The 23818-nt window shown below is 54.4% G+C and overlaps 5 protein-coding genes across 15 annotated transcripts in view; 2 read left to right on the forward strand and 3 right to left on the reverse strand.

Annotated features, from left to right (window-relative positions):
• The window catches only part of SLC9A5 (solute carrier family 9 member A5), a 19567-nt gene extending 18718 nt beyond the window's left edge, over window positions 1-849 (reverse strand). The window contains exon 1 of the mRNA XM_029925408.1: window positions 271-849. Coding sequence (XP_029781268.1) covers window positions 271-463 — 193 coding nt within the window. The 5' untranslated portion in view covers window positions 464-849. The remainder of the gene's footprint in view (window positions 1-270) is intronic.
• The window catches only part of PLEKHG4 (pleckstrin homology and RhoGEF domain containing G4), a 46198-nt gene extending 34271 nt beyond the window's left edge, over window positions 1-11927 (reverse strand). Inside the window, exon 1 of the mRNA XM_029925411.1 lies at window positions 11494-11927. The gene's annotated coding sequence lies outside the window, so the exon portion shown is untranslated. The remainder of the gene's footprint in view (window positions 1-11493) is intronic.
• Window positions 1987-17646, forward strand: FHOD1 (formin homology 2 domain containing 1). 7 transcript variants are annotated; one of them, XM_029925402.1, is made up of 24 exons: window positions 1987-2304; window positions 9817-9923; window positions 10290-10354; window positions 10656-10723; window positions 10797-10902; window positions 10979-11073; window positions 11323-11434; window positions 11531-11625; window positions 11735-11878; window positions 11992-12137; window positions 12220-12396; window positions 12529-12552; window positions 12928-12981; window positions 13699-13814; window positions 13899-14503; window positions 14843-14998; window positions 15230-15412; window positions 15498-15617; window positions 15695-15856; window positions 16264-16454; window positions 16546-16738; window positions 16822-16984; window positions 17060-17260; window positions 17334-17646. In XM_029925402.1, exons 1-24 carry the CDS (start codon window positions 2104-2106, stop codon window positions 17414-17416), a joined length of 3567 nt encoding a protein of 1188 aa, XP_029781262.1. In that variant the 5' UTR covers window positions 1987-2103; the 3' UTR covers window positions 17417-17646. The 7 variants fall into 7 exon arrangements, with proteins under 7 accessions (XP_029781262.1, XP_029781256.1, XP_029781257.1 ...); XM_029925400.1 differs by lacking the exons at window positions 12529-12552; window positions 12928-12981 and adding an exon at window positions 5155-5258 and having other exon boundaries at window positions 2215-2304; XM_029925401.1 differs by lacking the exons at window positions 12529-12552; window positions 12928-12981 and adding an exon at window positions 5174-5258 and having other exon boundaries at window positions 2215-2304.
• A 113-nt stretch (window positions 17647-17759) lies between these two features.
• TMEM208 (transmembrane protein 208) lies at window positions 17760-19963 on the reverse strand. The gene is made up of 6 exons (XM_029925410.1): window positions 19854-19963; window positions 19144-19239; window positions 18573-18632; window positions 18358-18494; window positions 18110-18194; window positions 17760-18012 (listed from the first exon to the last, which is right to left on the reverse strand). The coding sequence occupies exons 1-6, from the start codon at window positions 19857-19859 to the stop codon at window positions 17875-17877; spliced, it is 522 nt and encodes a 173-aa protein (XP_029781270.1). The 5' UTR covers window positions 19860-19963; the 3' UTR covers window positions 17760-17874.
• A 118-nt stretch (window positions 19964-20081) lies between these two features.
• The window catches only part of EXOC3L1 (exocyst complex component 3 like 1), a 35094-nt gene continuing 31357 nt past the window's right edge, over window positions 20082-23818 (forward strand). For 4 of the 5 annotated variants that reach the window (XM_029924965.1, XM_029924967.1, XM_029924969.1 and 1 more), the window contains exon 1: window positions 23614-23715. The gene's annotated coding sequence lies outside the window, so the exon portion shown is untranslated. Of the gene's footprint in view, window positions 20114-23613; window positions 23716-23818 lie in introns of those variants that run through there. The other variant, XM_029924970.1, reaches the window with a different exon arrangement.

The following is a 23818-nucleotide window of genomic DNA, read 5'->3' on the forward strand; positions in this document are numbered from 1 at the left end:
GGGGGGGGGCGGGGGGGAGAGGGCAGAGAGGCAAAGGAGTCTAGGGATGAGGCTGGAGAGAGCAAGGGCAGCCTCAGACTTCCCCCGCGGGAAGGGGAGGAGGCAGAGCTACAAGAGAGAGCGCAGGAACTCTGAAAGAGCCCGGATTTGTGGAATCAGAACCTGAGTCCTGGCTGGCACTGTGCAAGAAGCCGGCCCAGATCTGGGGACTAGGGGTTGGGGGCGGGTCCGCTGCCAGCACCGGCCTGACGCTCGCACAGACGCACTCACCTATTTTGGCCAGGCTGGCCACCAGGATCCACAGGGCTACCAGGTAGGGCGCCTCCACCTCGTGCCACTGCCAGCGGAAGAGCGCCAGCCCTGGAGGAGGCTCGCCGGGCGACCCCGGCTCCTGGGTGGGCTCTTCGGTTGTGGCCGCCCCCGCCAGGGGCAGCCAGAGCAGCTGCAGTGCCGCGCGCAGCATCCTGCAGACTGCCTAGCCGCCCTCCCGGCACCGCACGGCCGCCGGCCTCGCGTCGCCGCCGCGCCTACCGGCCGCCCCCGCGTCACGAGCACGTGGGGCCCGCTCCCCCCAATCCTGGCTCCGAAACCCCCAAGCCGGGTCCGGACTCCGAGACCGTGCTCCGGGCGCCCGGACTCTGGACCCCTACTCCTCCTCAACTAAATCAGTCTCCGCTCTGGAAATCCCCCAGTGCAGCTCTCCCCCAAGTCCCGAAACCTATTCCTTCGAGTCCGCTCCTTCAAACCTTCCTCAAAGCTCCTCCGACCCGGCCTTAGAACGGTAAGCGGCCACAGCCCTCCAGGGGCACTACCGAGTCCCACCCGCCCAAGGCTGCACCCCGCAGGGGAAGGGTAGGGATCTGCGGGGGGCGGGGGGGGGGGAGAGGGGGCGGGATCCAGGAGGGGCGCCCACCGTGAGTGCAGACCCGAGGCTGTTACCAAGGGCTCGGGCCCCGACGCTGCCCCTTGCAGACGGCAGGTGGCAGTGCGCCGCCGCCCTGCGGAGTCTAGGACCCCCTAGGGCCCCCGCCCAGAACGGAGCTGCGCACGCGCACTGGGCTCGCCCAGAAAGCCGTGATGGACAGCGCTGTCTTCCAAGTCCCCAGAAACTCCAAGGCCTAGACTACGCCCAGCTCTCATTCCAGGCTGAAAAGAAAGCTGTTCCTCCTTATCTCTGAAACCAAGGAGCACCCGGCCACACTCTACGTCAAACTACAAGAAAGTCTCCTCACCTTTTTCTTGAAACTGAAGGGAACGTATCTTCTTTCGCTAACCTATGGAAAACCCAGCTTATCGATTCCCTTCAAACTAACAGGGATCCACTCACCTTTTCCCCAATCCTGAGGGGGTATGCGGCTAATCTCGCCCCAAAATGAGGACCGTGTCCATTTTCAAGCTGAGAAGCAACCATCCCACTTCTTCGCCCAAACTGAGGTAAAACATGTTCTACCTCCCCACTAAAACTGAGTCATCACATCATTCTCCCAGAGCTGAGGGGCATCCATCCCCTTCTTACCCCAACTAAAGGGAAATAGTCCCACCTCTTCCTTCAAGCTGAGTGGAATCTATTTTCACTTCTTGCTCCAAACTGAAAGGGATCCATCTCCATACTTTCCCCAAATAACGGAATCCCATCCATTTCATCCCTTAAACTGAAGGTATCAGGGCCATCTCGTCCCTAAACCCAGGGAGACCTGGCTGGCTACTATCTGAAGAAGTTCCCACCACCCCTGTCCGAAGAAACCTTCGACCAGAGGGCAGCCTCAACGCCCCCAAACCCAAAGAAAGCCTCCCCGACCAGCGCGCGCTCTTGAAGGCTGAGCGCGAGCTTGGGTTTTCCCGCCGGCAGAGCCAGTGAACTAACGGGATCCTGAATGCGCCCTCTGACTGGCTGGCGACAAGCCCCGCCTCCGGCAGTCGTAGCCCCTAGCAGCGTGCTCGGGGACTTCTCTTAGCTCCACCTCCTTCCTCGGCCCCGCCTCCTCCCCCTCTCCTCAACAGCGTCCGGTCCGGCCCGGCCCAGACAGCCGAGCTAGTTGTGTAGACGCTGCGGCGGGACTGAGGTCTTCCCGGACGCGCACGGCGCGAGCCAGTGACAGAACTATGGCGGGCGAGGAAGACCGCGGAGATGGGGACCCGGTATCAGTGGTGACCGTGCGGGTGCAGTACTTGGAAGACACCGACCCCTTCGCATGTGCCAACTTCCCGGAGCCGCGCCGAGCCCCCACCTGTAGCCTGGACGGGGCGCTGCCCCTGACTGCGCAGATACCCACGCTGCATCGCCTGTTGGCGGCGCCGCTGAAGGTGAGGGGGCCTAAAGAAAGATTGGGGTGATCAGAGGTTCATAGTCGGCGCCATGAAATGCTTTGGGAGTACCCCTCGGGGAGGGGCGGGAGTGGGTGCGTTCCTGCGGGAAAGTCTTGGGCTGGGAACCTAAGGTCCAAGTTGCCTCACTTTCGCGGGACGCCTCTCAAGTTGAGGGAAGCTGAAGAAGGTACGTGGGAGCTTGTTGTCTGTGCCACTTCGAAGTGAGGCCCACCTGGGGAGGTGTCCGGGGTCCATTCACTGCCTGTCTGCCAGGGTAACCGATCTGGATAAGGTGACGGTAGATTTTGGGGTGGTAGAGGACAAGGATTTCGGAGCTGGGAAAGGACCACTTCCACCTGCTTCAGGTGAGGCGGAGCGGGACCAAGAGGAGGGGCGGACCCGGGGCGGGCCACTGGGGGTGGCAAAAGCTTCGAGCGGTTTCTGTTGGCTGGATTGGGTCCTGCTCCTGTAGGTGGGGGCCCGGCTCAAGAGTCCGCCAGTAGAAGAGAGACTTCTGGAGTGCGGGGAGTCCCCGGGAAGCGGCCCGGCCCGGGACACGCCGAGAGCCAGTGGCTGCACTGGTGGAAAAGCCCTTGAGTCACCGCCCCCACCATCACCGGCCCACGGGTAGAAGGGTTGCTGCGGGCCGGGCTAATTTTAAACCGCTGGCCTGCCCTAGTTTGCCTGCGTACCGGAGCCGACAGTGCTGCTAGAAGCCGTTTTCCAGATGGTTGGCCCTACCTCCCCTCCGGCTCCCTGAGCTCAGCGCCCCGCAGGCAGCTCTTTCCGGCGCGCTGGGTTTCCGGGCCAGGACTCTGGGAGTTGCACTACCACCCCCCAGGGTTCCCCGCCAGCCAGCCCTCACCGAGTGGTGAGGAAAAGAAGAGGGAGTTGGTGGGGGGTGTCCTCCCTTGCTCTCAGCCTTAGCTAAGGGGCGAATTGCGCAAACTTGCCCCCTGGGCCCGGGGTCTCCCTTGGAATGTGCCCCGGGCGCCGGGCCCCCAGACTGCATTCCTTGCTCTGCAGGCCAGCCCCTCCTCTGAGCGCGGGCGGGAGAGTTGGTGAGATTATTGGCCCTGGGGAGTGGCGCGTGTCCGGGCAGAGCCCGAGCTTCAAGGCCACGGCTTGAAGGTTGCAGCACACTGCCCACTTTATAGAGTTTTGATGCAACCGTTTTTTGTTCTGTCCTGTTCAAAGCGGGGAACCGAGGTGGGCCTGGAAAAAGCACATCCAGTCCGAGGTCACCTTCAATTCAGGATGGGCACTGGAGAGAGAGGGGTGCTAAATTGAGGCCAGGTTCCGGCCTTCAGACTTGAGGAGCCCCTGGTGCTGAAATAAGCCTGGGGCATTACGGAGAACAGTATTCCTTCTACCGCTACTCTAGGACAGGGTTTAGCCCTATAATCCCTCTTCCCAATTAGGGGCAGATTTTGGAGGTCAGGGACAGAAAAGAACCACCTCTTGCTTCTTCCTCTCAATTAGGGACCATCTCCCTACTGCACCAAGTGTCCTGCCCTCTGTTCTGTGCTCCCTAGCTAAGGACACTACTGAGTTCAGGTAGAGAGCGTGTCAAGTATCCCCCAGCTCAGACATTCCTGGTCTCCCCACTTTTAGGATCCCACTTAGGGTACCTGAGGGCACAGGCAGGATATGCTTGTGGGCACACTGGGTTACTACTGTGCCTGTAGCCAGGACTCCCTGGGGCTGGAAGCTTTGCCAGGAATGGTTAGATACACTGTGATATGTTCATCCCAAATATAAACTGTGACCACAGCCCCAGAATAGAAGGCTGAAGGAAGAAGGCCTGAGAATAGGGTAGGGGCAGGGACATCAGAGAACTGAGAGGGGGGAGCAGGGCTCCTCCTTGCAGGAAATGTCAACAGCTGGTTCCTCCCCAAGTCCTATAAGTGTGTGCCCCAGGGGCACAGACACAACTCAAGCCTGCCTAGATAGCCCTTAGAGGGGAAAGGTGGCCCAGAAACCCAGGCATTCCCATCCTAGGCCTAGAGCAGAAATAAAAGGGAGGGGCCCTCTATCTACTCAATGCTTTATCTTCTGTACATTTGTCTAGTAGGGGAACAGGACACAGCCAAGTGGACATCTGCCCTCCCACTCTGGGCACTGACCTTCATCATCCCTGCAGACCCTGTTTCCTCCCTGGGAAAGCACAAAGGCCCAGCCCACTTTCTCTCTGGAGCTCCACCCCACACCCACTGGGCTGGGCCTAGCCACTAGAGTTCCCCTGGGGGCTTCCTTTTTAAACTGTTTAGAGCTTTCAGATCTGAGAAAGCCTTGCTCATTTCCTCCTAGTCTAGGAGGAAGCTCCTAGCCACAGCCTCTGACTCATCTCCTGGCCTTGGGAAGGGGGTTGGTGGAGGGGGGGTGGAGAGGGTCCTGGCAATGCCTTGGGCTATGCCAGGTATCCCCTGGGGAATTCAGGAGTATCTGTCTTCCCTGGGTTGCTAGCCTCTCCCAGTCCAGGGACCTGCCCCTGCCCAGGGGAGAACCTGGCCCTCTGGCCCTCTGGCCCTGGATTTCATCTCTACCCAGATCTCTGGTACCTTTTGGTCTTCTGGGAAATGCCTCAGGAGCCCCTCTCTGACACCTAAAGGCCCTGCCATATCTGAGATAGCACTGACTTCTCCATGGGCTCTGGGCAGAGGGACCTGAATGCTGCTCTGTCCCTGATGCAGAGGTCAGAGTAGCCCCCTGCGTCTAGCAGCAGGGATAGCCCTAGAAATCTGTCACCAGTAACTCTTGTTCCCCCAGCTGTGGCTAAAGATTAAAGGAGGACAGGGGTGACACTGTCCTGGAATGTTTCCTGACCTTACACCCTCCCTACTCCAGCCTCAGTTTACCCCCTCAGGAGCAGTTGTTGCAAGGGGGCTAAAGTGTGAACCTGACCTGCTGGGACAGGGACCAACTGGAGGGGTCCCACAGGATTCTTAAGGGTAAGATGGGGTGCTCTGGTGATGAACTGAGTCCTTTAATCCCCTGATATTGAGGTCTTTTGGGGATACTCAAAGATTGGGATGTGGGCATGGATCATGGGCTTCTCCCAGCTTTCCCTGGGACCACCATGTCCAATTTACTGGTCATTCTGGGCTAGGGAGCTTGGGCTGCAGCTTGGTGAGTGACCTTAGGACTTAGGTCCTTGCAGATTTTGGCACTGTTACCTTGGTGTGTGTGACATGTATGGCGTGTATGTTCATTTGTGTTCCTTTGCTTGCTACAACTTGAGGGCCAGTTTGGGGTATTTATAGAATCCAGAAAGCTGAGGGGTGGTCTTTAGCCCTTGACAACACTACAGGCTCCAGCCCTCCCTTCACCTGCCCTCCAGGGTTTCCTGGAGCATTTCCAAAGTCCATCCACCCAAGATCTAGTTCAGTTAGCCCTGGTTCCATTCCTGGTTGTGCCGCCTGGGGTATATTCACTGAGGTTCTGAGCTTTGGTTTCGTTACTTGTAAAAGGATTATCAGGAAAGGGGGAGCTTGACTGGCTCAGTTTTAAGAGTATGTGACTCTTGATCTTAGGGTCATAAATTTGAGCCCCATGGTGGGTGCAGAGGTTACTTAAGTAAATAAAACAAACAAACAAACAAACAAAAAAGAATTAGGGGTACCTAGATTGCTTAGTCAGTTAGGCATCTGACTTTTTCTTTATTTTTAAAAATATTTATTTTTGAGAGAGAGAGACAGAGACAGAGAAGGGGAAGGTCAGAGAGAGAGGGAGACACAGAGTCTGAAGCAGGCTCCAGGCTCTGAGCTGTCAGCACAGAGCCTGAAAAGGGGCTTGAACTCACAAACCATGAGATCATGACCTGAGCTGAAGTCAGATGCTTACCTGACTGAGCCACCCAGGTGCCCCAGGCATCCTACTCTTGATTTTGGCTCAGGTCATGATCTCACAATTCCTGAGATCTAGCCCTGTGTCAGGCTCTGCGCTGACAGTGGAGCCTGCTTAGGATTCTCTCTCTCCTCACTGCTACTCCTTGCATGTGCCTGTATGCACATGCTCACGCTCCTTCTCTCTCTCTCAAAATAAATAAACATTTAAAAAAAGGACTATCAGAAGACTCAAACAACTAGGCAACCTAGTACATGACACAGAGGAGGCGTAACTAATACGGGTTTCCCTCCGCAAGGTCTATCCATAGTGTCTCATCGAGGAGGTCATGATCTAGTTGGAAACCCAAGATAACGAGAAGGAGGGTTGTTAGAGCACAGGGTCTCTCTCATGTTTAAAATTTATTTTGTTCATTAGTTAGTTATTATTTAAGTGACCTCTATGCCCAAATGGAGGTCAAATCATGACCCTGAGATCTAGGGTTTCTCTGATTGGGCCAGCCTGCTTAGAGGAAAGCAGAAGAAAAAAGCAGCAAAATTACTTCCTAAAATAGAAGTCCTTCAGCATATAATTCTGCCCTCTTCTCCATCTTCTTTCCCTGCCCCTGGCGTGATTATTCTTGCCTGATTTGCACTTATGAAAAATATTGGGGAGTAGACACTATGGTCCCTTAAGTTTGACCCTCCATTTAAAATCATATGTAACAAGCCGATTTAGGCTGCCAGAAAAGCTTCGGCCCAGAGAACCAAGAAAAAGTGGGCTGTATGCTGAAGGGAGGGTCTGAGCCTGGGAAGAATGGAGAGGACGCCAGTCTAAGACAGACAGAGAGAAGCATGAAAGAGAAAAGCCAGAAGGGAGTCAAGGATATGAGCCACCCTGGCCCTATGCTGACCCCAATCACTGTCAGCAGGAACCAGGGTTCAGGCTTACTCTGGCCTGGCCTGGCCCAGCCCCAGGGTGTGAAAAACAAGCCCCAGAGGTTTGGCTCTCAGAAGGGTGACCTGAAGAAGGGGGCAGGGGTGTGAGGGACAAGTACCACCCAGCTGACAGGAAGTCTCTATTCTTTGCTATCCTAGCCTACCCCACCCCATCTCTATCCGGGACAGGCAACTAGATTGGGGTTGGGGGCACCAACCTGGAGGCTTTGGGCTGGCTGTTACCTCTGGACTTCTTCCTAGAAATGGGGCCCTGGAAGAATAAGACAAGTAAAGTGGCTAGGGAGGCCACTGCTGCCACCACGGAGGGAAAGGGGTTAAATCTGCTTATCTGAGGAGCCTGGGTGGTAGAGCACTTGGCCTTCAGGACCCTACCCCAAATAGATGCAGGCATCCTGGAAGGAGAGGCCCATTCTCTGCTCATATGGGATTACACCATGCAAGTGTGCTTGCGGGAGGGGAAAAGATTCTTCTGGATCCGAGCTTTCTGTACACACACACACACACACACACACACACACACACACACATCATAAACCTGGGTGTGGAAGTACATACCAGGCATAATCTAGTCACCTCCAGTATTTGCCTTTATGGCATTCTGCCCCTCTCGTTTCTTAGTACTCATGGCAGTTGTGCTTCTATATTTATTTGTGGTCTTTTTCTTTTTTTAAATGTTTGTTTATTTATTTATTTTGAGAGAGAGAGCACGAGCATGGGGAAGGGACAGAGAGGGAGGACAGAGAAAATCCCAAGTCGGCTTCACACTGTTAGTGCAGGGCCTGATGGGGCTCAATCCCACAAACTATGAGATCATGACCTGAGCTGAAATCAAATTGGATACTTGACTGAGCCACCCAGGCACCTACTTGTGGGCTTTTTCTGAAGCAAGTCTGCCTGCCTCCCCAGCTAGCCTCCCCACTATGTCCTCAACACCTAAAATCAGCCTGGTTCATGAATGTTTGCATGAAGGAGCTATTCTTTATGTGTGATTTGGGAGATCCCTGAAGGGGTTTGTTGCTTTGGGGCTGTGGCAGGGTGTGTGGATACGTTTCACTAGGGTCCCAGAATTCTCTAATCCAAGGTGAGAGGAGACGCATTTATGCCTGGATGGGTGTGGAGTGGGTAGACTGCTGAGTCACCATGTGGGAAGAGGGATCAGGAGAAATGTGGGGCTGTCTTCAGCTGAGCTGGCCCAAGATGAAGTACCCCATGCCTGGGGCCTTGCCACCCCACCTCAGGCCTGTTCCTACTAGGCCCTGGAGAAGATGACTCTGCTCCCAGGGAGGGGAGAGAGGCCAGGCCCGCCCAAGGCGCCCAAGGGAGGGCAGGCAGCCAGGCAGGAAGTGGGACAGAGAACGGGCTGGAGTGTTTGTCCTATGTCCCATGTCCCAGGCGAGGCAAGAGGGGTGAGGGGGAGAGGGGGTGTCACCCAAGGGCCTCACAGGCTGAACTGCCAGGAAGGAGCTAGGTCAGTTTCTCAGACATGAGCAGGGGTGCAAAGCAGAAACAGGGGTAGGGGTAGGAGTTGGACTCCCTTTCTCCCAGGGGACCAACAGCAGCTGGAAGCCCTTGGACTGGGCCCAGAGCAGGGCAGTGCTGACAGAACAGTGGGACAGATATTGGGATTGATTTTCCCAGTAAGATGGAAATCAGAAAACACCCTGCTTCTCCAAAGGTGGGCTCTCCCTGGGTCTTGGCAACTCAAGGAGCAGGGCCACTCAATACAAGGGGACTTTGCTGAACCCAGCATACTGGCTCTGTGCTATGGGGTAGGTGTCTGGGAGAGGCACAGTGCTGCCCTCAGACTCTCAGGAGTCACTTTTCTACAGGTGCCTTCTACAATGCAGGTTTCAGGGACCTGCTATAGACTGATAGAGTCAGACCCTAAAACCTGGTTTTTAGTAGGCCCCTTGGAGGCCTCTGAGGTCTAGCTCACTTGGGGCAGGGCAAAGACTCTGAGGCCTGAAGGGACTGATAGCCTATGGATTACTCACTCTTCCTCACTGTCTCAATTCAGGGAGACACACATACCATACACATACTCCTTCCATCCAGCTGGGTTTGCACCAATGTTCTTAACACTTTCTCCCTGGGCTTGAATGCTTTGTGGAATGGATGTAGCTTATCATCACTCCCAAGGCTGTGAACTTCCTCAAAGGCAGGAACTTCCTCCCATCTTCTCTCTATTCCCTTTCCTTATTCATGTTCATGAGCTCAACAGTGTTTAGTGAGCACTTACTGTGAGCCAACTGCTGTGCTAGGTTCTGTAGATATAGCATGGGGCAAGACAGACATGCTGCCTGAACCCAGAGAACCCATGGTTAGTGGGGAAGGAGACTAGTGTCTAGGATATTATAATGCTGTGTGCAAGGTCTCACACATGGGAGCTATGCCCATGGGGTGAAACGGGTTGCATAGCATTGGCTAGAGGAGTCCAGGAAAGTGTTCCAAAAAAGCACTACCTAATCTGAAACATACAGAATGGGTAGGTGGTAGCCAGAAGACAGCACAAACAAAGGGCAAGAAAGCCCGGCACCAGAGGTGGATGGGCTTCGCGCAAAGTAGGCCCATGAGAAATGACTACTGAAGGAATGGATGGCTGCAGTGCACACCCTGTGGTATGCCTCTCTGCTGGCTCTCTGAATGGGAGTAGGAGGTAATGGGGTCTCCATACCTATCCCTACCACTTCTTTCCAGCCCTAACAGCTATTCCCTTTGCCCCCAGCTGGAGGACTGTGCCCTACAAGTGTCTCCCTCTGGATACTACCTGGACCCTGAGCTGTCTCTGGAAGAGCAGCGGGAGATGCTGGAGGGCTTCTATGAAGAGATCAGGTCAGAGCTGATGGGACCAGGAAGGCAAGGCCGGCCCCTACCCTTGTCTCCACCAGGGGCTGGCTCAGGTGTCAGCAGCTAAGACACCTGATCTCTAGCCTAGGCTGAGGGTCACCTCCTGCCACCCCCACAGGACTGTGCCAGGGGAATCCCAAGGTCTGGCCAGTGTTACCTGATGCCTGGGACATGAGGGGGCGGGTGATCTCCCACATACGTGAGATACCCATGTTTGCACAAACCCTCCTGTTGGAGAGGAGGGAGTTGGGCCAAGGATGGCATGTGGGGTGGTCTTTAGCTGCCTTGGTGTGAGGGGCAGGGACCCTGAGGAATGACCTGGAAACTCCTGACTAGGCTATTTGATTCCAGCAAAGGGCGAAAGCCTACGCTTATCCTGCGTACTCAACTCTCTGTGAGGGTCAATGCCATCTTGGGTAAGTGTATGAGGACATTCGTGTCCAGGAATGCCCCTCCCCAGCACTGCTGGCTCAGTTTCTTTCAAGCATATGCTGGACAGTAGACAAGGCACATGGGAGACAGGATGTGTGGCCCCTTCCCATGCCTATCCTGACCTCTCCTTTCAGGGCCAGGGCTGATGCTGCAAGTAAATCAGATTGGGGGTTGCCCAGAGTCAGGGAGTGGAGGAGGAGGTGTCGGGGGTTCAAGAGTACTAGAATATTCTTTGGTGAGGGGTTGTGTCCCTTTGAGGTTTCCATGCCCACCTACCCCTTGCAGAAAAGCTGTATGGCTCCAGTGGCCCTGAGCTCCGCCGTTCCCTCTTCTCACTAAAGCAGATCTTCCAGGTGAGGCCCAGAAGTGGGCTGGGGGTGGGTGTCCAGCCTGAGCCCTGCTTAAATTCCCTCATGATGCCCCCAGGAGGACAAGGACCTGGTGCCTGAATTTGTGCACTCAGAGGGGCTGAGTTGCCTAATCCGCGTGGGTGCTGCTGCTGACCACAACTACCAGAGCTACATCCTCCGAGGTCAGTCCAACCCCTCCCTCATGACCCCTGCCTTTGGTGACCCCTTACTGACCTCTTCTTATCTCTGTGTCCCCAGCACTAGGCCAGCTGATGCTTTTTGTGGATGGGATGCTGGGAGTGGTGGCCCACAGTGAGACTGTGCAGTGGCTGTATACACTATGTGCCAGCATGGTAAGTGGCCCTTCACAGAATCATGCATTCTTTTCCCACTGCCTCTCTCTGAACCTCAGTCTCCTCTTCTGCAAAGTGGGCTGGAAATGAATGAGTCTGAGGCTCTTCTAACACCTGGGTCTGGAGCCAGGGTCTTTGTGCCTCGACTCTCCTCTCTGAGTCCAGCCCCAGAAGCCCTCACCCCTCCCCACCAGGAGCTAGCACAAGTCTGGCCCAAGCCCTATTCATGTGGTGACCCCTCCCCCCTAGTCCCGCTTGGTGGTGAAGACAGCCCTGAAGCTGCTGCTGGTGTTTGTGGAATACTCTGAGAACAATGCACCGCTGCTTATCCGTGCGGTCAACTCTGTGGCCAACGCTACGGGTGAGAGACTCTTTCTTCCCCCTCGCCCCCACGCCCCCACTCAGAGCCCTTTCTCCTACCTGTCCCTGCATGACTGCTCCCTTTTCTGTGTATCAGGCTCTCTTCCTTGGGCCAATCTGGTGTCCATCCTGGAGGAGAAGAATGGTGCTGACCCTGAGTTGTTGGTGTACACAGTCACCCTCATCAACAAGGTGGGGAGGGCCGAATGGGGGGGAACCAGGTACAACTTCTGGACCCCTTGGGCTCCTGACTTCCAGTCTCCATCAGCCTTAGCCTTGCCCTCCCATCCCCACCCTCTAGACACTGGCAGCACTCCCGGACCAGGACTCCTTCTATGATGTGACCGATGCACTGGAGCAGCAGGGCATGGAGGCCCTGGTCCAGCGCCACTTGGGCACCTCCGGTACTGATGTGGACCTGCGCACACAGCTTGTGCTCTATGAGGTGGGCTGGGCCACCTGGGCACAACTGGAGGGTAAGGAGGAGGTGCTGTTCACCAGCACCTCATCCTATCTATGTAGGTCCCAGCAGCTCACATCTGGGTCTACCTCCACTAGAGTGCCCTGCGATTGGAGGATGGAGACATGGAGGAAGCCGCTTCAGGTGGGCGGCGGGAACGCAGAAAGCCCTCTTCAGAGGAAGGCAAGAGGAGCCGCCGATCTCTAGAAGGAGGGGGCTGCCCTTTGCGCTCTACGGAGCCTGGGTAAGATAGAACTTGCCCTAGCACTTGGGGAGAGGCGGATCTGCCTGCAGTGGCCAAGTCTGTTGACAAGCCCTGCCTCCAGTCCCGCAGGCCCTGCCTCAACGGTTATCTCCACCTACTCCACTGGCCCTGCCCTGTCGACAGGCCTGACCTCCAGTTTCCCAGGCCCTGCTTCTGGCCTCCTTACCTCAGTGAACCTCTTTCCTGCCATCTCTGTGGGGTCCTCAGCTGACAGCTCCAGCGAGAGGAGTATCTATAAGTAAGTAGGGAGATAGAGGCCACCCTAGAGTCCTCTCTCCAGCTGTCCCTCCACTCTGAGCCCCTCCACAGGCCCTCCGCCTCCTCTGCCCAAACTCCTCTGCCCAAATGCGTGCTTTTTCTTTCTTTCCAGACTTCACCAAACTGCTCCTGTTTGGTAAGTGACTGCTGGGGGGTGAGGTTCAGCTCTGATTGGACCTCTTCCTCCTGTTTCTTGTCTCTTCATCTCTTTCTGGCATTCCACCTGTCTTTGCCACTTTGTCATCTATCTCCTTGCCCCTCTCCTTTGTTTCTCTCTCACTGTCTCTTGGCTCTTGTTCTTTGTCTCTTGCTATCCCCTGTCCTGCTTCATGTTAGTCTCTCCCCTCCATTTCCAGTTTCCTCCACTTGTCTTGCCTCCCCCACCCCTCCTCTTCCCACTGGGGCTGGGAAGGAACCCCTGATATTACTGCCCACCTCTGTGTGGGTACAAGCAACTGGGCTTTGGAGTGGAGCAGGCATCATATCTCTTCCTCTCATCCCTCCTACCCAGGGCCCCTGAGAGCCCACCTGTCCCTCAGTCCCCTACTGAGCAGGCCAGGCTGGAGTAAGTACAGAGGCCAGTCTGCCAGGCCTGCCATGTGCTCAGGGCTTCAGCATTGCTTCCCCCAGCGGGGGTTCCATGTGCCTCATGCAGCCAGAGCTGGGGGACTCTCAGGCCCATCCTCTTCCATACATAGCCCTCCTCTGTACCCAAGGACCAAGGAAGCAATTTACTGGGGTCATAGTGGTCCAATAGTGACACCTTAACAAGCTTCAACCAGAAAAACAGACACTGGATCACATTCATTATTCCAACATAAACTGAATGCCTGTTGTGGTAGCTCAGTCAGAAAAGCATGAAACTCTTGAGCTGAATGCTTGTTACCAGGCCCTTTTCTAAACATGGGTCATAGCTCTCAGAAGCTACCAGACATGGGACAGCCTGGTGTGCCCATTGGGACAGCTATCCCCTTCCCCTGTTCTAAGGGTCTAGAATCAGACAGTGAATGTGAATAGCAGCAAAGTTGCAAGTTAGTTGTTAAGTAGAACATCTCCCCATATGTTGACCTGGAAATGCTGGGTTGGCAGTGACCCTCCCCCAATGTGGAGAACTAAACAGGTGCTGGTCTTCGGGGGCAAGTCCTGGGTCTGCTTAGTGCATGGATTGTTCTGTGTGTGTGTGCCTGCAATTTGGGGCAGTGCCCAGGGGCCCAGCAAGGCATGTACACCACCCTGAGCTGGGGTGTGTCAGACACCCTCACTGACAAGTGCCTCCCCTCAGAGCCCGGTTCCTGGAGAATGTGGCGGCAGCAGAAACAGAGAAGCAGGCTGCATTGGCCCAGGGCCGAGCAGAGACATTGGCTGGGGCCATGTCTGATGAGGCTGATGGACACCCAGGTGAGTAGGTGGGTGGGGAGAATCCACTCATGCTGCCCTTTTGCTCCAGGGGACATGACACTGACAGCTACTTCTTTTCTGTAGATACCCGGGAATTATGGGGCTCCCCAGAACCAGGCCCTGCACCCAGAACACCCCAGAGCCCTACCCCCCGAAGTCTGCTCCGGGCACAGCAGAGCCTTGAGCCAGAGCCCAAGGAGCCACTGGCCCCAACAAGCCCCAAGGCTGAGCCCATTCAGGAATTCCCTATCCGTGTACCTAAGCTCTGCATTGGAGACCTGGACTTCTCAGATTTGGGGGAGGATGAAGACAAGGACATGTTGAACACGGAGGCTGTGGAGGCTGGAAAAGGGGTCCCACCCCCTCCACCCCTACTGCCTGCGCTCTCTGGAGGTGCCCCACCTCCTCCACCCCCGCCTCCCCCACCTATCAAAGGCTCACTCCCACCACCTCCACCTCCGGCCACTCCCCTTCCTCCCTCAGCACCTGATGGCCTAGCCCTCCCCACCAAGAGGAAGACAGTAAAACTCTTCTGGCGGGAACTAAAGCTGGCTGGGGGTCATGAAGGCTCTGGGAGCCGCTTTGGGCCCTGCTCCACCCTGTGGGCCTCACTGGAACCTGTCTCCGTGGACACAGCCCGGCTGGAACACCTGTTTGAGTCCCGTGCCAAGGACGTGCTGCCTTCCAAGGTAAACCCACCCTCATCTGCAAGGTAACCCCAGCAGAAAGAGGAGGGAATCAGAACTTAAGGGTCTGAACTGCTAGGGACAGCCACTCATTTCCCACATGGGGAAACCAAGGCAAAGAAAGGCATCAAGTCTTATCTAAGGTTTCTCAACAAAAAATCAGCAGAGCTCTAGCCCTAACTAGAATCTAAGCTCATTCCAAGGCCTTACAAATTCCACATCCTTGGTTGTGGGGTGACACTACCATCTGGATATTTAGAAGGGCTTTAGAGTGTCCTCATAGATTGTTGTCCCAGCTAGTCCCTTTCCCAATCTTATACTGCCCTTCTCCCAACTTTAAAGAAAGCTGGTGAGGGCCGCCGGACAATGACCACAGTGCTGGACCCCAAACGTAGCAACGCTATCAACATTGGCCTAACCACCTTGCCACCTGTGCATGTCATTAAGGCTGCCCTGCTCAACTTTGATGAGTTTGCTGTCAGCAAGGATGGCATTGAGGTAGGGATACCAGCTACGGGTATGACAGGGAGGTGGGAGATCTGGCCCTCTCCTTTGGTCAGTGGTCCTTTCCTGTCCCTCCAGTGGTGGGCAGGGGCTTAGCATTTCTACAGAGCAGTTCCCCAGACCCTGGGGATCCCCCAGGTGACCTAGGGATGAGGCAAGACCAACATCTGAGGCCTCAGGCCAGCACTGAGGGGACTACATGTAGGGTGGTGGTTGCATCCTCAGAAACTATTGACTATGATGCCCACGGAGGAGGAGCGGCAGAAGATTGAGGAGGCCCAACTGGCCAATCCTGACATACCTCTGGGCCCAGCTGAGAATTTCCTGATGACCCTTGCCTCCATTGGGAGCCTGGCTGCCCGTCTACAACTCTGGGCCTTCAAGCTGGACTATGACAGCATGGAACGGGTACTTAGGTCATGGCGTGTGGCAGAAGTGGGGCAGGAGAGCACAAGGACCAGGTAGTTTGAGAGTCCCTTATCTCCCACTCCAGGAAATTGCAGAGCCACTATTTGATCTGAAAGTGGGCATGGAACAGCTGGTACAAAACGCCACCTTCCGCTGTATCCTGGCCACCCTGTTGGCTGTGGGCAACTTCCTCAATGGTTCCCAGGTTAGTGCAAATGCACAAGGGCTGGGGGCCAGGGCTCTGGAGCCCGCCAGGCCCAGGCTCAGATGGGGTCCTTTCAGAGCAGCGGCTTTGAGCTGAGCTACCTGGAGAAGGTGTCAGAGGTGAAAGACACAGTGCGACGGCAGTCACTGCTGCACCATCTTTGTTCCTTGGTTATCCAGATCCGGCCTGACTCCTCTGACCTCTACTCAGAAATACCCGCTCTGACTCGCTGTGCCAAGGTTAGCACCAGCCAGAGGCTTGACTAAGACCAGCCACGGCAAGGAGGAGTGCTGCTTTCTGGGGCTGGCTTTTCCTCCGTTTGGGCTGCTGTGCCACAGTGTGCTCAGCTACAGTTGTTTGTGTGGGCTGTGTCCTCTGCCAGAAACATTCTTCCCTCTATTGGCCTGGCTACACCTGTTGTCTTTGGGTCTCCATTTAGCCACCACTTCTTCAAGAGAGCTTTTCCACTCCCCATTAGATCAAATGGACTTGTCTCTTTCCTGGATTAGACTGTGAGCTTTTGGAGGGCAGGCGGCAGATCTTGGCTCTCTCTATCTCTAGGGTCCAGACTGGTTGACCTGACAGAGACAGCCTCAGGTGATGCCTGTCTGTGGGGGGATAGCATGCATACCCCCTGCCTTTTCAGGTGGACTTTGAGCAGCTGACTGAGAACCTGGGGCAGTTGGAGCGTCGGAGCCGGGCAGCTCAGGAGAGTCTACGGAACTTTGCCAAACATGAGCTGGCCCCAGCCCTGCGTGCCCGCCTCACGCACTTCTTGGCCCAGTGTTGTCGCCGTGTTGACATGCTGCGGGTAGTGCACCGCCGAGTCTGCAACAGGTGGAGACATGGGCAGAAGGCAGGGCTGCTACCACCATCCCTCCAACCCTAAGCAGGACTTAACCATCCCTCCCCACCCCAACCTGTCTAGGTTCCATGCCTTCCTGTTGTACCTGGGGTACACGGCCCAGGCAGCCCGTGAAGTGCGCATCATGCAGTTCTGCCACACGCTGCGTGAGTTCGCACTGGAGTATCGGACTTGCCGGGAACGGGTGTTACAGCAGCAGCAAAAGCGGGCCACGTACCGTGAGCGCAACAAGACACGGGGCCGCATGATCACTGAGGTGGGTACCTTTTCCAGGTTTGGACTGCCACCCCCATGGTTTCCTTCCCCTGCTCCTAGCTCACCCTTTTCTCCCCTCTGCAGACAGAAAAGTTCTCCAGTGTGGCTGGGGAAGTCCCCAGCAACTCATCTGTCCCAGTGGCCGTGGGCAGTGGGCCAGGGCGGGGTGATGCTGACAGTCATGCCAGCATGAAGAGTCTGCTGACCAGCAAGCCAGAGGACACCACACATGGCCGCCGCAGCAGAGGTGGGACCTATGGCCACTGGGGGCAATGAGCTTTGGGGTCACCTTATCCTGACTTCCCTATCTGGCCTCCCTCAGGCATGGTCCAGAGCACCTCCCCAGTCATGCCTACAGCAATGGGGCCCTCCACTGCACCCCCAGAAGAATCCCCAGGCTCCAGTTTACCCAGTGACACTTCAGATGAGATCATGGACTTGCTGGTACAGTCAGTGACCAAGAGCAGTCCTCGTGCCTTAGCTGCTCGGGAACGCAAGCGGTCCCGTGGCAACCGCAAGTCTTGTGAGTACTCCCCAAATGCCCACTACCTGCCTTAACCCCGTCAACCCCTTCTAACCCTGCTCTGTCCCTGCAGTGAGACGGACATTGAAGAGCGGGCTCGGAGAGGACCTGGTGCAGGCACTGGGACTGAGCAAGGGTCCTGGCCTGGAGGTGTGAAGACACTGCCTCTAGGACATGGATAGGCCTCAGCCTGCAAGGCAAGAGACTAGAGAGTGAGGAGGAATCAGAGCAGAACTCTGGGTCTTTTCTCAACCCCAGGGACACTGTGTGGACAGTGCCTTAAACAGTATTAGCTGTGTGTGCAATTGTGTGTTTGTGTGTGTATATGTACTTGTATGAGCTCCCTGAATACATGGAGTATAATAAAGTTTTCCTAGCCAATTCAAGACTCTCTTCCTTCTTTGAAGGTCTCTACCACACTCAATCTGTAGCAGGAGGCTAATACCAAAGGACTGGCTCTTCCTGCCTCGTCCTCATTATCACCCACACATACATTAGCCACATTCTGAGCCATTTATTCAACAATCCTATACCTTAGACTGCTTTTGGGCTGGACTAGGCCATCCTTGCTCCCGGCATGGGGACCGTGCAGCCTGTGGCCACAATGTCAGTGGCTATAACCGCTTCATCTGCCGCCGCTCCTGTCGGCGCTGCCGTTTCTCATTGTGCTCTGGTGCTGGGGTGCCACTGTCTGCTGTGAACCAAGGGCCCAGCACATTCACCCACAGGAGGTAAAGGGCCCGGCCCGGAGCCTAGGACAGAAAAGGTAACTTGAAGCCAGGTGCAGGAAATGAAAGAACAAAGTTTAGATGCCACAGCCTCTTCCTGGGAGCCCTACAACCCACGCACCAGAAGCCAGAAGGACCAGATGTAGAGGGAGAAGCAGCTGAGCACTTGCACGATGGCTGTCAGTAGAATCACATCCTTAAGGTGCCTGTGAATAGAAAGGAGGCTGCAAGGGCCAAAAGTAGATGGGCCCCAGTTCATCTCCCTTCTACCCTTTTCAAGTTGCAGGCAATTGTGGGTCTTGGGCTATCTGAGCCCCAAAACCCCAGCCTTGGGGCCGCTCACCTGGGCTGGCAGCGGGGGACACTCACTCTGCCATGCCCTGCTCCATGTTGAGGTCCATTCCACCATCCATCAGGGCCCCATCCTCAGAAAAGGCTGCCCGTGCCATTGAGCTCATAGAGTGGTAGCTGGCCCCATATACTGCCAGGCTAAAACCCAGGGCCATCTGCAGAATAAGAATGGTATCAAAGGTCAGCCACTAACCCTATACACTCACCCACTCCCCAGGATAGGAGGCACTTACCCAGGCCCAAAATGAGGCAGAAGAGTAGAAGAACACCAAGGTCACAAGACAGTAAATGGCCTGTAAGCAGATATATGGTCAGGCTGGGATCAAAAGCTACCCTAAACCACGGGTCTCCCTCGACTCTGACCAAGAGTTAGGCCATGCTGTGGAAAGAGACAAGTTTTGTTTCTCATAGGGTTGTGGGGGAAAGGGGTCTGTTACCCATGTCTGAGTACCCAGGCTCCCCTCTGACGTGTCAGCCCAGGAAAGAAGGCCCTGTGTATTTGGGATCCGAAGAAGGGGCTCAAGTTCATCTGAGACTCAAACCCTCATTTTATTTGTTTTGTTTTGTTTTGACTACTCAGCACTTTATTTGTGCCAGAATCTGTTCTCATTTCTTTAATTGTAGTTTTCTTCTGGAAAACTACACATGGCTGTCTGTCACATACCACCCCCTCACTCACTCACTCTCTCTCTCTCTCTCTCTCTCTCTCTCTCACACACACACACACACACACACACACACACACCCAGAAATGAAGACTGTGGGACCTTGGGTGGGCACAGAAGCAAGAAGGAAAGCACTTACATTGGCTCCCAGTATGATCCGCAAATAGAACTTCAGAGTCTCTCTGTTCTCTTCAAATATCTGCTTCTTCCCTCTCGTGCCCACTTTACCCTTGGGCTGCAGAGGGATGGTAAGATGCTGTCAGAGCCCTCCTCAGCCAGGGTACTCCTCACTCTCCTCACCACGCTGATTAGCTAACAGAATTACTCCTGCACCTAACCCAGGTCCCCATGGTGCTCAATCTAGGAGAACCCTTGGGATGTCCATCTCTCCCCCATTCCATCCTGCTTAGGGCTGACACCATCTGTGCTGCACCTCTTAGCTACGATCACCTCCTGCTCACCTCGGAACAATCCAACACTAAGCTGGTATCTCCTGGTTCCCCTGGTAAGGTCCAGTTTTAGACTGACAACCCCTTCAAGGGCCCTTGAGTGGCGCTGCATTAATGGTGCGCGCGTCCGGCGTTTGCTGGAGTAGTCCAGATCTCGGCTGACGCCCGCCACCAAACCAGGTCTGGTACAGCCTGGTACTGACGCTCACTCCCCTCCCGCACCACTTCTACCACGATCCACCTGAGTAGCTCCATTCCGCTCTCTAGCTCTAGTACGGTCCAGCCACCTCATGGCGCCCCCCTCTGGTTGACCCGCTTCCCCTGATGTCTTTCCTCTGTTTTGTCTCCCGCCCCGGGAATGTTCGGCCATTGCGAACCCCGCCCTACCCGCCCTCCTTACCGCCATGGCGCGACGCAAACACCCAGAGAGGAAAACAAGGGAGAGCGACCGAAACCGCGGTCAAAAAGTACCACATCGGCAGCACAGGCACTTCCGGTGCAGACCCAAATCGTCACACCTGTGACGGAAGTGGGGGCCCCACTTCCTTCCCAAGACCCTCCCTCCCCCCCCCCGAGAGTCCGTAAGACTACACTTCCCAGAAAGCCTTGCACGGGGGCGGTGGCGGCTGGGATGCAATGGCGGAGTCGCTGCCCCTGGAGGTGAGAGGAGGCCGCCCTCTGGCCTAGCTTGGGACAGGCTCCGCCCCCGGGGTCCCGGGCTGTGGGGAGGGGCTGTCAGACAGCTCGCCCGCCTCCGCCCGCTTGGCGGAAACGACCCGCCTGAGAGATCCCACGATCTCCTAGCCAAGGGTAACGGTCCCGCCTTTGGGCCACCCTATCCCCTTAGCTTGGGGGAACCATTCTCTCCACCTCCATCGGCCCCACGAAATGGTTGCTTTGTCACCTCAACGAGGACAGGGTCTCAGCCTACCCACCTCTCTAGATATGGCCACCCCTCCCCCCTCAGTTATGGAAGATGACCGTTCCATACCATCGTCCCCGAAGGAAGGGTAACCGACCTTATTTATCCTCGTTGGCCTCTTTGGGAAGATCATTTCATTCCCTTTGACCCTCCCCTGGCGGTGGGAAACAGACTGCCCCCTTCCATCAATTCCTGGCTCAGTCGCTGAATTACTTCACCGAGGACAGGCCTGCTCCCCACGCCCTTGGCCCCTAGTGATGGCTGACCCTACCTCCTTCACCCCGTGGGACGTTTGCACCTTTTCCTTAGCCTGTAGCAAGACCACTCTGCAGCCATTGGCCAGAGACAGAGAACAGGTTTTGTTCCCAGTGGCCCTTGGGATGGTCTCTCCATCCCTTTTGCCTTGAGAGTTGGCAGCCCCCTCCCCCTGCCCTTGGGAAGCAAGTCACCCTTTCCTCAATGGCCCTGGAATGGTGCTTCTTCCCCTAAACAAGAATGGGACAGCTCCCACTGGGTTGAGTCCCATGCCATGGCATCCTTTATCTCCTGAGCTCCAGAGGATGTTTACTCCATCCCCCATAGATCCTAGGAATGACCAGTTTTATCTCTAATAGCCCCTTAGGATAGGGTTCATGGGATGGCCACTTCATCCTTCTCACTGCTTCCTCTTCCCTCTAGAAAAGCTACCTCTTTCTCAGTTCAAAGAATCATGCTCCCACCCTTCAGTGAAAACAGGTGTATTGCCTTCTCCCTTTGCTTTTTGGGTTGGTTGTTGAGCCTCAGAAGACAGGATGGCCACTGTCTTAACTTGGCTCAGATAGGATTCCCTGCCTTCCCCTGAGGTTGGAGGCTTGGTCATTCCCAATCCCATCAGTGTTCTCTTCCCCATGCCTAGCCTTCCTGGCCTAGAAGTCCATTCTCCCCAGTCCCCAGTCCTCTCAGATAAAGTGATCTGCTTTATCTCTTTATGCCTTCCCTGAGCAAAGCTTTGGTGAAAATAGATGTAGAGGGCTTTGGTGAAAATAGAGATATAGGACTGTCCATCTTTAGTTCAATCCAGTAAGTATTGGCCGAGTACCTTCTGGTGCTAGGAATCAAAGAAAGAAAAATGAGAGTAGAATGCACTGGTGAGGTCGTTAAGGAAGGGCGTTCCACGAAAGAGACCCACATAGGCAAAAGGTAATAGGCATGCTATGTTTGTATGACAGTGGGGAGAAGTTTGTATGAACTGGGGAAGCTCTGGGATCAGGGGTCTGGTCAGGCATAGGGCCTGACAGTGCTGACCAAGAGTGGAAATTTTGTCCTGAGGATACTGGGACACCCTGAAGGTTTTCATCAGGGATATCCTAAGACTGAACACTAGTTGTTTTTTTTTTACAGGATTTTTTTTGTTTTTTGTTTTTTTTCCCCCATTTATTTATTTATTTATTAACATATGCAATTATTTTCCATCATTTACACTACAGTAGTTATAATTACACTCCAAACAGAAAAGCAAAGTAAAAAATCAAAATGAACACTAGTTTTTTAAGAAAGGTAGCCTTGTTGCAGTATGCAGAATGACTAGCAAGAATGAGCCTGGAGGCAGGTGGGAGAGTGTAGAAGGACCCCAGGTCTGGGGTAATGAAGATCCGGGTCTCTGAGGTACGAAAGTTTCAATGATAGAAATATTAGTAACAGTAATCCAGTAACCATTTAAGGAATATCCACTAGGTGTCAAGAACATCGTATCTATTAAATATACAGATATACCTGTATATGGGATGGAAACTGAAGCTGAGAGAGGTCAGTTGCCTTGCCTGAGGTCACATAAGTCACAGAGCTTGGAAGTAGTAGAGTGGGGATTTGAATGAGTCTAAGTTAGCCTGATCTGAAGCCTGTGCTGTACACCTGTATCTGACAGCAAGGGACAGAAGAGCAGGAAGAGTATCAGGATCTTTAGGTAAGGTGCACTGTTGGTATTGAAGTTCAGATACTGGAAAGTTGGGAAGAAGGGATGCTTTAGACTGAGAAGCTGAATTTTGGCTGAGATGAAGGTGATAGTAAAACATTTAGATGAAGGATCCTGTGAACGATTGGCAACACTGGACCAGCACACAAATGATGAGACAATTCAACAATTGAATTGCTGGTTATTCCTGTAGAGGTAACTACTAAAGCCATGCAAACGAATTTATTATCCTCAAAAGTAAACAGATTGAAAGACCCAGGTCTGAACCCAGGGTGCCACAGAAGAATCCAGAAACAGGGCAACTGGAGTGGTGAGTGGAACCCTGGAAAACAGTGTTACAATAGTCCAGGAGAGAGGATTCCAGAAGGAAAGAATAGTTAATACTAGATCATTCCTGGCCTCACAGACACCTCCTTTCCCAGTCCCTTAAAGGGCCTCTAACCTCACAACTCCAGCCTCACAGAGCATAGGTGGAATGGCGGCCTGAGTACCTGGGCTGGGTCATAGCATTTTTTTTTTAACATTTATTTATTATTGAGAGACAGAGCATGAGCATGGGAAGGGCAAAGAGAGGGAGAGACACAGAATCCAAAGCAGGCTCCAGGCTTTGAGCTGTCAGCACAGAGCCTGATGCCGGGCTCAAACCCACAAACCGCAAGATCATGACCTGAGCTAAAGTCAGACGCTTATCCAACTGAGCCACCCAGGTGCCCCATGGGCTGGGTCATAGCTTAACAGCCAGCTGAGAAGATGAATTGACAGTGGAGAAGATGAGGGAGGAGGTAAGACCCAGAGAGCAACCTGTGATGGCAGGAGGATGGGTATAGCTTCCAAAGATCAGAGGAGGAGACCTGACTTGCTGTGTCTGAGGTCCTATGCCAGACCCTTTACTATGTTACTTAATGCTCACCATAACCCATTTAGATCTCACTACATTTGCCATTTTACAGATTAGAAAAATAAGACTCAGAGAGGTCAGGTGATAGAGTAAGGATTTGAACTAGGTTTATCTAGTCCCAATGCCCAGCCTCTTTTTACCAAACTGAGTGGGAAGTTTGCTTTTTATCAATCAAAACAAACCTGCCTCCAGGCGGGGTTCAGGAATGGTTTGTTCACAGGAAAGATCCTTGGAGGCTGGAGAAGGGAAGTGAAGACCCCATAAAACTTACGATCCAAGATAAACTAGCCAGTGTTCCAGTCCCCTCAGATCTACTATTCTACCAGATGGAAAAGGTTCCAAAGGTTCCCGGCTCTAACAGTTCCCAATGTCCTGTCTTTTCCCCTCAGATGCTCACATATATTCTGAGCTTTCTGCCTCTGTCAGATCAGAAAGAGGCCTCCCTCGTGAGTCGGGCTTGGTACTGTGCAGCCCTGAATGTCCTTCAGGAGGTAAGGTGGCCACCCTCATCTGGCCCATTCTCAGCTGTCTCTCACTTCAGTTTGCTTGTGGCCCTGCTCATCATCCATCATCCATCCATCCATCCCTCCATCC

Source organism: Suricata suricatta, chromosome 16 (assembly GCF_006229205.1).
Source record: "Suricata suricatta isolate VVHF042 chromosome 16, meerkat_22Aug2017_6uvM2_HiC, whole genome shotgun sequence".
NCBI lineage: Eukaryota > Metazoa > Chordata > Mammalia > Carnivora > Herpestidae > Suricata > Suricata suricatta.